General features: G+C 42.0%; 2 protein-coding genes across 5 annotated transcripts; one reads left to right on the top strand and one right to left on the bottom strand.

Moving 5' to 3' along the window:
• The first annotated feature begins 1,551 nt into the window (after nt 1–1,551).
• LOC143371916 (PHAF1 protein CG7083) lies at nt 1,552–8,087 on the top strand. Of its 4 annotated transcripts, none has more exons than XM_076817568.1 (8): nt 1,552–1,698; nt 3,728–3,810; nt 3,907–4,134; nt 4,206–4,415; nt 4,498–4,647; nt 4,784–4,948; nt 5,040–5,216; nt 5,380–6,871. In XM_076817568.1, exons 2-8 carry the CDS (start codon nt 3,730–3,732, stop codon nt 5,575–5,577), a joined length of 1,209 nt encoding a protein of 402 aa, XP_076673683.1. In that variant the 5' UTR covers nt 1,552–1,698; nt 3,728–3,729; the 3' UTR covers nt 5,578–6,871. The 4 variants fall into 4 exon arrangements, with proteins under 4 accessions (XP_076673683.1, XP_076673684.1, XP_076673682.1 ...); XM_076817567.1 differs by lacking the exon at nt 1,552–1,698 and adding an exon at nt 2,890–3,194; XM_076817569.1 differs by lacking the exons at nt 1,552–1,698; nt 5,040–5,216 and adding an exon at nt 2,886–3,194 and having other exon boundaries at nt 5,380–8,087.
• On the bottom strand, nt 1,705–12,457 carry LOC143372407 (dual specificity protein phosphatase CDC14A). Its single transcript, XM_076818555.1, has 10 exons — nt 12,382–12,457; nt 12,089–12,290; nt 11,724–11,971; nt 11,391–11,652; nt 11,083–11,212; nt 10,796–10,974; nt 10,591–10,703; nt 9,692–9,757; nt 8,224–8,425; nt 1,705–2,302 (listed from the first exon to the last, which is right to left on the bottom strand). The coding sequence occupies exons 1-10, from the start codon at nt 12,455–12,457 to the stop codon at nt 2,278–2,280; spliced, it is 1,503 nt and encodes a 500-aa protein (XP_076674670.1). The 3' UTR covers nt 1,705–2,277.
• Nucleotides 12,458–13,683: the final 1,226 nt, after the last annotated feature.

Raw genomic sequence — 13,683 nt, 5'->3', positions numbered from 1 at the left:
TGAGAAACCTTCAAAGCATTCGAACGATGCTTCCCAAAACACCCAAAAATAGATGCGCTCCAGTGATTTCGCAGCAAGTTCTGCGAAGCATCAGCTCTTATCAGGCAGTGTTTGCACGCTGCTAGGAGACAATAAATATCCGCGATTAGAAGTCCCAACGACAGCGTACCTCTTTTGTCAATGATGCATATTCTTTGTGTCCGAACAATCTCGCCTAGAGTTATTTCAGAGACTTTGTGTTTTGGCTAGAGGAGATCCTGTGTCAAATGTTACCACGGTATCTGGTGTTTCTCAGAAGCGACGCTTAGGTAACGATCGAAAAATTTGGACTGTGTTGTGTCAAGCGATAACGTTGTCGCCTAGTATCTACCTGACCCTTTCAATCCTCCGTGAGTGTTAAGAGGTTGAAGCTCGATGGACCCTGTCGCGTCGAGCGATCGAGTCAACAGATTCCGACTAATCTCTCCGCTTCTCTGCACCGCTCGGCTACGATCCTCCAGAATTATCCGGAGAACGGAAACGTAGAACTGCGTGGGAGCGGGCTCGAGTACCTCGGAGGTATTTTCAAATCGAAAGACTTACACTCGAAAAATTCGATTCCTTGAGCACCTCCATCTGGGCCTGCACCCTTCAAGTTTGGAGCTAGGGAAAGCTGACGCCACTGATTTCAGAAATTTCGGGGTTTCGGAGAAAAAGATTCCTGTAGGAATTACTGTTCTATTTCTGAAGATTCTTCTCGAGGTTCTTAAGATTCTAAAGCTTAAATTTTCAAGCTGCATTGGCATTGCGAATATAGAACAGAAGTAGCTTTAGAGCTTCAGAGAAACTGAATGCATCCTCGACTTTTAGAGCCATTCTCCAGAACAAAGCCTCCAAGTTTCTCTGATGGGGCAATCGTTCCACCTCCAAGAGCCTCCAGCTTGCTTCCCCAAAGTGCAATCTAAAAGCATCCAATAAAGCAACTAGTGATGCAATGTCCCAAAGTAAGCGTTGCAAAATTCAGCAGCTTCTGATGGGAAACATATCGTCGAAGATGCACTTGAACGCTTCTGGAGGGAGTGATCAGGCTCCAGTTGAAACTGGTTACTCAAAACCACTCGCGGACGCATTCAACCGCCGACATGACATTCCCTTGTCTGCCGTTTCTCTTTCTCAATTTTTTAATCGCTGATAGCGTCGACCCGGTGTCGCCAATATATTGTGCAGAAATGTCTGTACACGGTTGGACGCGCACACGCTGACGAGAAGGTCTCGCGCGGGGCTTGACGTATCTGGAGGCTCGGCTCTGTGTGGCCTACGATACGCGTTATCATTATTGATTGCATAACGTGGTAGGCACGACCGTGTCCATGTGTATGTGCATCGAGAACGATTTCCTAAGGCGAACGAGTTGTACCGACGATGGCGTTCCGATTGCTCTAGGTTCGTTTGACGATGAACAAATGGCATTCTGAATATTGTACTCTATTTAAGTTTGAATCGTCCCCCGTTTCAATTAGTTTTATATAAAACTACCACGTTGCTGTGTTAAGCAGAGGTAGCAGCAGTCAGGCGAGGATCAGATGGGTTTTTGTCAGCGTGGAGCATTGTTATCTGACGATGGGAGGGTGTGCTATCGATCAGGTGATTTTGGTTAAATGACACACGCCGTGTTTATCCGAGGGGGAGATTACTTTGTGCTTTGACCCAGCTGGTTGCGTAAGTTGTACAAATTTCCATTGAACTTTTTCTGAACTTTCGTGTGGTGAATTTCGATGTGTCTTATTGGGAATCTGGCGTAGGTTGCGAATATTGCCAGTGGGGGAGAGAAGAGATGATCCCCGAATGATTTTTTTTAATCTTCTCCCGGCGAACGTTGCTTCACATGTTTACGAACGGAGAACCCCCGCGACGAGTTGCCAAAGAATGCAAGAAACGATTATCTGTGGTCTTTAACCCTAGCAGCTTCTAATAAAGAGCAGCTCTGTCGACAGTGTTGTTTTATGCACCGCAGCTGCTCGTTACGAAACAATGTTCTCGTTGATATTAGCTGTGGAATCGTTGTTTCGTGGAGCGCGGTGAAGAGTAGAAAAAGAGCAGAGTCCAGGAGCTGATTGTCTTGAAATTTTTCAACAGCGCAGCGCCGTTACTCGATCCTCCTTCTGTGCACGTCCTCTCTCGGCTTTGATTCCGCGACATCCGAGTACCATTTTTATTGCAACGAACCCGCGACATTTACGTAACTCCACCAGGGATTCTTACGGAAAGATAATTCCTCCTGTTCGAGATCGCCGCGTGTCAGGTTACGTCTTCGCAGCGGCGGCTGAAAATCATATCCCGCAATAAATATTTATAAAATCCTCGGTCTCGCAATTCAACATAGTACATCTATACACGCGCGTACTATCGCGGTGTGAACATATGCTTGTACAAGGACACTCCGCATTGTTCTTGGCACAAACTAATTCCCTTGTAATTAACGAAAATGGCATGGCGCCCAGTACCGACAAAGTCCAACGAATCTCTAGCAGTCCTGAACTCATCCCTTATCACCTCTCCTAATCACTTAAGCTCGTACCCCCGATTCTGAAGCACCGTGTACCTCTTTCGCAATAAAAATCATCCTCTGCCACCGAGTTACTGGCTCCGAGCCACATAAACAGAGAACAACTGAGATTCCTGCGATGCTTTCCTCGTAAACATTTCTCCACCCACTTTCCCAAAGGAACCACCGCTGTTTCAGTTCAAGGTACCTTTATCGGGCAACCAGCTGGAGGGACTCCAGCGTTTCGAATCGAATGTTCCCGCTATTTGGCGCGCCCGGTGTCGCGCGACATCTGTAGGGCGCGGAGGGAAATTCCTCGCGGTAAACTGCTGGCTCGAGGCGCGGCCGATAGCCTGGCTATCGTTTGGTTCTACGTAGTCGACGGCACGGTATCAGCTGTTCGGGTGACAGTTTGCCAGCCCGTAGTAGCGAGAGCGGCCGAGGTTTATTGTTTGGGGAAGGCAATATGGCTATCTGGTGATTAGTTGGAGCGCGATACGTGGACAAAGGGGCAGCGCAGTTCTCATGTTAATTGGAGACGCGCGCTGTGCGTTCCGCTCTAATTTATTTAAATAAGGAACGGCCCAAGGTGGATCGGGCGGAATAATGTTGGAACTCGAGGTGATGCCCGAGAGATCCCTCGGCTGCGAGCAGTGGGAATTTATTTTAGGCAAGTGACGAAACGCTCCGTAATGTATCACGAAACTAACTCCGTATTACGCATAATTTTCCAACCATCGATCGTGTAACAGCGAGCCAGGGGAATTGCCCGTCGATCCTCGATCCCTTCGATTGCCAGCGTCTAGTACGTCTTATTATACGTAGCTGTCATGCCAGCGTTCGCCACTCGGCTAATTCGTTCTATTTGTAAACACCTCCCCCGACAATCGCGCGTAAACAAAGAAAATGGTGCTTCCTATGAATATTTTGTTGCTATTATGTAATTGTTGACAACTATCCCAACCATGTCGGGCCACTCTGGGTGGGGGGGGGGCATTGAATCATTCCGGGCTGGCAATTAGTAGTTTTCAATCGAAGCGATGTCTTTAGAGCTGATGGAAATGTAACGGAGATTCTGGAATCAAACGGGAAGCTCGTTAATGCGCGCCTGGCGTGTAAGAATCGGCAGGCATAGGAATAGGAGACGATGGCTAGTTTAAGAACGCTGAAGGGACAGGGTTTCTAACGCTGTTGTTATTCTAGGTATGCATTTTTCCCAATCTGTGTCGATAATACAATCGCAAGTGGGCATTATAAGGGGAGTACAAGTACTTTATAGCGATAGCGTGAGTATAAACCGGCGAAATCTTAACGAGGATATTTGTGCGCTCTCAGCTTTCCTGTCCGCGCGATTAGTTACTGAATGAAACTGTGGTTTGCAGAATCCTTTAGACGTAGATTTAGTAATAAATTTACCTCACGACGGAGTTCGACTTATATTCGACCCAGTGGTGCAAAGGCTCAAGATTATTGAAATTTATAATATGAAGTTAGTCAAACTTAAGTACTGCGGCTTGCCGTTCAATTCGCCAGAGGTTCTACCTTCTATCGAACAGATCGAACATTCGTTCGGGGCGACGCACCCTGGTGTTTACGACAGCGACAAACAGGTACGGTGTTTCCGTTTAGTTGGAGGTAGGAGTACGAGAAACCGATCCGTAAAGTCCTACGTTACTTGCAGGTGTTTGTTTTGAACTTTCGAGGACTATCGTTTTACTTCCCCATCGACTCAAAGTTCCAACCTGGGTATGCGCACGGACTAGGATCGTTGCAGTTCCCGAATGGGACTTCACCCCTTGTAGCGAAGACGGCTATCTATGTTGGTAACATGGCTGCTGGCAGTGGTAGCGACGAGCACATCTTAAAGACCCCTCCTCCACCCCTACCGCTCGTAATTATGCTTTATTTGTGTTGTAATTTAAGGCGCGTGCGAGCGTGAACGAGGCTGACACTGTGCATTCGTCTTTCCGTAGGTCTGCTATCATAACAATTTATATTTAGGGAAGGCGGATGTTATGCGAGATAAAACGCGTACTCGAGGTCTCAGACTGCACCTTTTCACGGAGGGTAGCTCTGTAACGAGGGTATTGCTGGAGCCGAAGAAACGCTGCTTGACCAAAGAGGTTGCACTTTATACTCTAATTTTGGATAGCGGTGTAGCGCGTGCGGCGGGCGATTTGTAGATTGCAAGATGCGTCGTACTCGGGATTGCTTTTAAATTGTTAATCGTTGCGCGACAAAAATACTGTGCGATTTCAGGTGTTATTCGGCGATACTTGCGAGGATGTGCTGAGCGCCTTGGGTGCGCCCTCCCGAGTGTTTTTCAAGGCCGAGGACAAGATGCGCATTCACAGTCCCCACGCGCACAAACGTGATAAAATTAGGCGGTCGGATTTCATCTACAACTATTTCACTTTAGGACTGGTAAGTTCCCACCCCCCCGCCGCCCGGGGACAAGTACTTTACGCCTTGAAAGCAGAAACTGCACGTCTGAAATTGGTGTTATTGTGCGTAGGATGTCTTGTTCGATGCCAAAACCCAATGTGTTAAGAAGTTTGTGTTGCACACGAATTACCCAGGGCATTATAATTTTAATATGTATCATCGTTGCGAATTCTCTTTAACTTTACCGCCAGAAAATAATTCCACTGAATCGGGAAAGCTCATAGACGTTTCCCCTTCTCCAGTCACGGTATGATATAAATATCTATTTTAAATATAAAGTAGGATTATATGTTGATTCTACTGTTAATCGCCTCTCGTCCGCCTCGCTCAAGATGTGCCTTTGAATTTGCCGGCTAGGAGCACCCTCTGCGGAGCTCAGTGCACTGTTAACACGCCTGTTTGTTGTTTAGATCACTGCCTATACGAAATGGGACAGAGTGAGCGAGCAATTGAAGGCGAGCGCGCGACCTGTGGTGCTGAATCGCGCGTCATCTACGAACACCACAAATCCATTTGGGTGCACGTTTTGTTACGGCATCCGCGACGCGATCGTCGAAGTGATGGCGAACCAGCACATCGCAAGTGTAACATTGTACAGGGCGGCGTGACCTTGATAATTTACACGACAATTGTGCATTATAGAGCGCTCGTTGAAGAGCGAAAGGAATGGCATTGCGGGCGACAAGGAAAACAAAAAAACGGATAGACGAGTTTTAATGTAAACTGCATGATGACGTCAACTGGGAGAGACTGTGCGATGAAACGGGACGCGCGGAGAGTGGTAAAACACCGATACAGTTTTCTCTAACACTAACGTAACATTAAAACGCTAGAACGTCAGGCAAAATAACGCGCGACTACTCGGAGACCGGCGATGTGGTGGGAAAGGCTCAGAAACCAAAACGATATCATTTTGAATATCACGTACCGTTGCTTGTAACGTTTTACATATTTCTTCCTTGTAACGTCTATCAAGGGAATCAAAGACAAAAAAAAAGGGATAAAAAACTTTGGAAAAAAATAGCAAAAAGAAGATCAACTAAGGGGTACAAGTGTCTGCAATATTCGATAATATCATATTTAATATACCGTTTTTATCTTTTGGTTGTAAATTTTAAATATTGCTAAAAAAATAACGAGGTCTTGTGTGAGCGATCAATATTATATCTGAGCTCGATAAAAAAAAAACAGAAAAAACCCAGATAGCACACGATGTCTTAAAGACGTCCATTTTTCGTCTGTTTTTGGTCTGAACGTCTGACGACCTTATTAAGACGTCTTTAAGACATCGGTGTCGAGACGTTTCTAAGATGTCTGTCTTAGGCGTCTTTAAAACGTCTTTAAGACGTCTGTGCCAAGACGTCTTTTTTACGACTGTGTTTAGATGTCTTAAAGACGCATATGTACATAAACAAGTCATGACTAGGCCGGCTCGCGATGAATAGTACGCGACCACTAGGCAGCGACCGGGCCGAGCGCTTCTCGCAGGTGGGATACAGCAGTCATGCCTATAATATACCGTCATTCTCGAGTACCGGCGTTTTTTGACGAAGGAAATTCACATTTTCGACTTTAAGACGTCTTGAAAGTCTGAAACAGACGTCTTTAAGACGTCTGTGTGCTATCTGGGAAGGGAAGTAGTTCCAGAGGATAATAAGAATTTTGATAGCGATGATAAACCTACAGTGATTATAACGACAGTAACGATTAAGAGGTTGTAAAATATAATGTGCTTAGTGCAAGTAAAATTTTGTAACACGTGTTTCGAGTAACGAGCGAAGAGAAAAATGAAATGGCCATTACCCATTCGATCTGTGCAGATTGAAACGTGAATTACAGTAATCTAACTACACTTTGACGTTGATTTCCCAACAATATAGTAACGACTTGCTTCTTGAAGAAGAAAGAGCACTGGAACGAAGCAAACGATACGTTTGTCTGCGCGAGAGGAATTAAACGGATGGCCTGTTTTTTTACACTCCTGTCTTTTAAACTCTGACCATTGTGATACGCCGGACTTTAAGGCCGAATAATTATATCGACTACTCGTTTGCATTAACACACAAAAAAAAAACATGGATACGATATTTAGTTAATTACTTTCTTATATCTTTCTGTGCCGTTAGATGATAACGCGGTATAAATGTATTCACAGGAGCCCGGTTAGCGATTAATCTTTTAGTATTTAATGTAACACAGATCCTCCATAAATCCGCCGCAGATGCTAATCACGGAAAGTTCTTTCATTTCCTTATGAATTTCAATTCACTTGGATGTTAAATTGCACAATCGTGTATACCCTATTTCCAAACTGTTCTCCATTAATTGCATAGGGTATAACAAAGGAGTATGTTTTATGTATCGTATAAACTTTGATAGTTGATAATCTACAAGTGATTATAAGATCTGTAACGAATAATAATCGTAAAATATAATAACGAAGATTATTCAATGGAGCGTCGAGTTACGAACCGAATAGTTTAATTAACACTTTTAACCGCACAGGACTCGCGACAAGCTTTACTTCCTGTACCATTCGTTTAGGGAAATTCGTGTTCTCGGATGTTCGGCGAACCCTTACAAACTTCTCAACGCTGTCCCTTTTACGAGGGCACGGTGGCTGCTTCGTTTCAAAGTTCGAATCCGAATGCCAAGTGATCTCATCGCGTCGAAACAAGGGAATACATACGGCAATCAAAGAAAGTGTTAATCGATGCATAGTTGTGAGAAAAAAATTTGTCGGGGGACGCAGACGGCGCCTAGGCAATAAGGAAACATCGCCTGTCCTTGTTTCTCCGAAATCATGTTTCTACGGAACATATTTCCTGTTTCGTCTACACTATCGTCAAACTATTTCGCGTGGAAATTGCTCTCGAGGTAATATTTATATAGAGTATAGAATTTTTTGAACAGGCTTCACTGCAGCCCGTCGCAGAGGCACCCGATCACCAACGTAACAGTAATACACGTATTAAGAGAAGAATCAGTCAAGCGTTCGGAAATTATATTCTCTGTATAATTGTTTCTAATAATTCTCCCCGAGAAATCTCTCTATTTAGTTTATACGACAAAAAGAAATCATTTTGTATCGAATGGATTATAAAATCGTGTAAAACAATTTTCTACGAATCATTCTCCTTTCATAACCGCGGCTTCGACGATGCTCGTGCATCTCGTTCGAGAGGAACGATATCCATTTCGAACGCCTAGTATTTAAGCAGAATAAAAGCGACAGCTCTACTTTATTCACTCACCACTTCTTATTTCGCGGGCTTTTCAAACGGTCCAAGCCGTGAACGATGCAACTGTTCCGTGGTTTCGTGCTCCGCGGCTGTTTGTGCCTGTTCATTTTAATCTCGTTCAGTTTGTCCCCTTGCGTCATTGCGGGCGTCTCGTTGCTCTCGTGTTTCTGAGAATCCCTTTCCGAATCCTGCGTTCCTCTGAACCGCAATTTTCCTGTGAGAAAATGAAGGCAATAGCAAATTTCACTAAAAGTGTATGTACGATGTACAAGAAGCAAAGGAGCTCATTCAACGACGCATCTAACAATAGTTGAGAACCCCTTTGGCGAGATTAAATATTCTTCCTTTATAGTTGAATTTCTTTCTTTCTTTTACTAAATACTAAGTAAACTCCTTTCTCTGCGGTGTCTTGCCTTATTTACGCTGCATTTCGTCTTCAATTAAGTAAGATATCAAGTCGAAAAGTCACACAAAACACGGAGGCACAGTCGCGGATTTCAACCACGGTTTTATTCGAACGGTAAACTAGTCTCGTCGAAATTAGGATGCGCGCGCAGCACTGTGGTCACCAGAGAGTCTATTTATCGCGCACGCAGGTACGTTTAAACTATTTTATGGCCAGGGAATTATTAAATCTGAGATTATTTCGTAGAAACATTATTAATTTTGTCCCTTAAATTTTCATTTCACTAACTGTTATAAGTAACTTTGTTAAGAGTTGACTAATTTATTCCGTGAACGTTGAGCAACAGAGGTTGCGCGCGCAACTCTTAGCAGTTGGCTAACTGACCACTAATCGGCGCGAAGTTAAATGCATTTGATGTTTAACAAACAAAGATATCTTAATTTGTAGAGGAAAGTTGTAAAGAAATTATCTATTATAACGTTTAACTTCCATTCTTTCTTTGGTAGGAAGCTTCCCTAAAAGTACTTAGAATTAAACACGTATTTTGAAATAGATGAGGCTCGAAGTATGTTTGAATGCGCGCGCAGCCTGGCGAGCTTGTTTAGGCGCGCAATTGTGCATTTCCTGGTTGAAGTGGGCACGAGAAGATGGAATTCTGTTTGTCGCTATTCAATCGTCGATTTTTTGTTAAATAATGAACACCAAGACCTTGTCACTATGAAAATTTCAGTCCCCGTGCGCGTAGTGGTGCGTATGCATTCATATTAATAGCTGTTAATAAGTTTTTAGCATGATAAGGAGCAAATATTGTATGGTAGCAAACCGGTACCGACGTAGCTACAATCCATTGCTACTAATTTCCCGAAATCTTTGTATATTTAGGCAAAATTAGCTTCGGAACTTTAATCTACGGATAGGCATTTTATTATGAAATATAGTTAGAGAATAACGATGAAATTGCAATTATTTACTAAAACCAAATAAGTTTTTCACTCATATTCCCCATAAAACTATGAATCTGATCCTATTCGAGTAAAAGAGAGGTTATTTGATATATTCGAGTCGAATTCATACCCAAAATCCGTGGCAGTTTCATTTCGTTCGACTTCCCCAGCGGGAGATTTTCGCATTTGTCGAGTTCTGAAACAATACAAAATTATTTTCAAAGATCCTACTATTTTCATATAGAAAGGTGTACTCTAGTTTGCTGATAATCTTTTTTGCTCTAATTAGACGTTAATGAAAAAATACACGATCGAAATGTATCTTATTTTATTCTGTTCCTCAGGCCTTCTTTTATCAAGTTCACCGATTTTTCGTCCAAAGAATATTCAACATTATCGCCATGGACGAAATGGAAGCCACATTTTGTATCGCAAAAGGTAGAATCACTTATTGTCTCTTTTCAAACAATTCAGCTTATTATTCCCAGAATCTGTCCTATGTGTTCCTAATTTATAGTTTTGAAACTTTGCATGCGTACGTAAGTTGGATGACAATACAATTTTTTTAAAAAAAAGTCGAAAATAAGAAATATAAAAAGATATGTATAAAAAATCCATAAACACTAAAACTAGAAATATATATATCTAGTTTTAGTGTTTGTGTATTTATATATGTGTATATATATATGTACATATATATATATATATATATATATATATATATACACATACATATAGATATATATATGTATGTGTATATATATATGTATGTATATATATGTATAAATACGCAAGCACTAAAAACTAAAAAAAAAATCCTTTTTTGTACTACAATTTCGATGGTGTTTTATCACTTTAAATAAAATCGTGGTGCTGTATTAAATTGATTTATATTCTGTTATGAAATATCCCGCGCCACGATTTTATTCAAAGTGAGTAAACACCATCGAAATTGTAGTACAAGAAAATAATAATTTTTTAGTTTCTGCTACATTTTAATCTGTCTCAGGTGAATATAGAAACTGGCACCTGTGCATCCTATTTCGGAGGAACAGAGTATTTTCCTTTCCATTTTGGCTGCTATGGAGTATATTCCGCGTTTATGGTGCAGCACCACATCACCATCATCACAGTCTTTCAGCCTGCAACGTAAGTACACCATCGGCTATTCCTCTGCTAAAAATGACTTATTCTACCCTAAAAATTATGTTGTTTATTTAGTTTATTTAGTTACTTGTACTGCTCTCCCGCGTTCAACAAATTCTTCTCCATATTTTCCAACCACGCTTGTTGGTGTCCGATAACAGAACCGGGTCTGCAAATCCTTATCCAGGCAATAGCTTCCCTGGCCGTCATTTTGTAATGTTTTATCAAATACGCTGCAATTAGCGTACCGGTTCTTCCTAAACCAGCCTAGGACATTGATAAACGAGAAATGAGACAAACCGGAATACTTGCGCATAGAAGCTAACGCTAGAAGTAGCTATGCATCACACAAAACTATTCGGAGCCTCAACTTACTTTGCAATGCACTGCTATGGGTCCAGTAGTATTTTTACTGAGCTGCAGGAATTGATTCAAAATTCTTCTCGGTGGGACTGAGCCGTCTGGCATAAACATATCGTAATGCGTGATGCCTGGGTCGACGAATCTGCTTATCAAACGTTAAATTAATTACATTATATTTCCTCGAAATGAAGAAGCGAAGCATTCGAATACAGAATTTCACAGACACTTCAAACTTCGGTTGAATATTATAATTCTTGCACAAGAAAGTCTCGAATGGTGTTACCATTCCTCTCCCATGCTACTTCTTCAAATCCACGTACCTCGCGGCGTCGTACGTCTTTTTGCTCAATCTCACGACAGCCACTACCCCATTTTTCAAGAAAGAATCCACGTAACACTCTGGCGGGTGGTAAGGGGTGCCTGGTTCCGTGCTGGGGCCAACAAAGGCCAGGAATTTCTGTGGCACCAACCAGTTGATATTGCCGTTTCGTATATCTTCTAATTTCTCGTATTCAGCCAGATCGAAGTCATCGAGGTTGAAGAAGCCAAACGAGGCTGCCTTCTGCAGCCCGTTCAAACAATCTGTTTCCCAGGGAACCAACAGCTGTAGCATAAATTACAGATTGATTTCCCAACAGAACACGTTTCCTTACCCAACATATGAATGTTGTAAATGGAGGATCCCATAGAGGCATCTTGGAATTTCTTCAACGGAACATCGCCCCCCATGAAAAGAGTGTTGTAGGCCTCTCTGGGGTTCTGGTCCAAGCACAGAACAGCGTAAGACGCTGCCAAATACGCAGCGTTTGCCCTCTTGTGCTCTCGTTGCGAAGTGTAATGCACAATTTGCTTGTGCTTGAGCGTTGCACTGTTCAGCTTCTTGTTCACCTTGCAGCAGTATCTGTAGGCACTCCATTTTAATTTCTTTTCGAAGGGACACGACATCCAAGCGATAGGGAAGGAAGGAGGGAATAAAAGATATCAAATTTCAATCTAAGTGGACCTTAATCAAGCTTACTTGTATAGGCAAGCTATGTTTAACGGGCCGAAGTCGTTGTAAAAATTCTCGTAAATCAATTCGTCGTCGATGGTGAAGAAATGGATGCTCGGGGTATTTCTCGCCTCCTTTCGGCCATTTTTCAACGTTGCGAAGTAGAATTTCCCCTTTATGTACTCGCAGATGTAGGTAACATCGGGATGTTCGTAGACTGTGGAGATTCCTAATAGACACATGGAGCTTGCACGAGTAATTGCGCAATTAGGGATTACGTATGGATAAATTGGGGCTTCTGTTCTTTTTGGCGAATGTACCTTCCACGTCGAAGAATCTATTGTGGTAAATACTTCGACCGCTTCCGGGGGGTCTATGATTCTTTGGCTCGTACATCGTGAATGGGTAACGAAGCACTTTGCTGCAGAAGAGACGGTTAATTTTTATAAATTTTTTGCCCAGAAAAGTAATCATCGACCATCCTTCGATCTCAATACAGGAAAACCCAATTGCAAATCCAGATGAGGGTGTTGTTGAAATTATCCTGCGGCTGGTTTCTGATATTTAAATGTAGCTCGGTCATATCTTGCGTGAGGAATCGAGGGCTCTGTTCAATTTACCGCCGAGACACTTTCCGGGGATTAATCTCACGATCGAATTGGAGGTTGCGTTAGTTTAGGGGCCTGCCTAGCTTTGTTAGTGCCACGGAACGGGATGGTCTGTTTCCAAAATTGTAGTTAACCAAACGCATGATTTTGTGGACCTAGAGCACTGTGGCGAGGTGGGATTAAAAATGACTTGGATTGCTAGCAGAAGTTGCAAATGGGGATAAGAAATTGCTTGCAGGAGGGAAAATGTGGGAAGGGGGGTTTAAAAGGTTAATATGATGGAGAAGTATGAAAAGCGTGAGAGAATGAGGCTGATGGATAATTGTTTGATTTAAAGGGTTCTTAATTGTACTTACTCCAAAACGTTTTCATTTTAAAACAGAGTGAAATCTGTTTTTTAAATTCACTGTGATTTAGCACCCCAAATTACCTATTTCATATTTGATACATCGATACGAGGTGTTTGTCAAGCCCCGACGATTTTCAGATTTTTCTTTCATGGAAACCACTCGATTAGATTCAGCTTAATGGGGGACAGAAATGGACAATCGATGATTAAATAGGGTACTCTATTTGAACGATTAGACACTTATGACACTGTGTACTATTCTGTATAAATAATTAACGTGAATGCAATTATTTAGGTTATAGTTTCAAATAGAGATATTAAAATATAAATTACAAGCAAATTTTAAATCTTGTAAAATAAGATTAAAAAATGTACTTATGTACTTTTAGATATTTCGCCCCCTCCAACAAAGGCTCCTGAATCCACCACTGAGCTACGCTGCAAGTAGTGAGTCGAATTATTTCTTATATTTTTATAATTATCAATTTTTGTGTAATGATTAATGGTTGAAATTAATATTGCAATTTTATACAGTAATAGTATTTTTCAACATTTCTCTCTTTTTAAAGATTCAGTATATAGTAAGGTTGTTCAAAAATTTAATAAGAATAAGGAATTTTTCAATAATATCCTTCATAATAATTCGATATAAATGTATGAATTAA

Source organism: Andrena cerasifolii, chromosome 8 (assembly GCF_050908995.1).
Source record: "Andrena cerasifolii isolate SP2316 chromosome 8, iyAndCera1_principal, whole genome shotgun sequence".
NCBI lineage: Eukaryota > Metazoa > Arthropoda > Insecta > Hymenoptera > Andrenidae > Andrena > Andrena cerasifolii.
Note: the sequence above shows the minus strand (reverse complement) of the source record. Positions and strands in the feature narration are given on the sequence as shown.

Bases quoted from the DNA above. Each gene is read 5' to 3' on its own strand.
- LOC143372407 (XM_076818555.1), bottom strand. From the start codon at position 12,457: ATGTACGAGCCAAAGAATCATAGACCCCCCGGAAGCGGTCGAAGTATT. The intron at 11,972-12,088 runs GTAAGCTTGATT...GAGTGCCTACAG, and splicing joins AACATAGCTTGCCTATACAA to ATACTGCTGCAAGGTGAACA. The intron at 10,704-10,795 runs GTAACTAAATAA...CTTACGTTGCAG, and splicing joins AACGCGGGAGAGCAGTACAA to GCTGAAAGACTGTGATGATG.
- LOC143371916 (XM_076817567.1), top strand. From the start codon at position 3,131: ATGTTGGAACTCGAGGTGATGCCCGAGAGATCCCTCGGCTGCGAGCAG. The intron at 3,195-3,727 runs GCAAGTGACGAA...TTGTTATTCTAG, and splicing joins GCAGTGGGAATTTATTTTAG to GTATGCATTTTTCCCAATCT. The intron at 4,135-4,205 runs GTACGGTGTTTC...CGTTACTTGCAG, and splicing joins TTTACGACAGCGACAAACAG to GTGTTTGTTTTGAACTTTCG.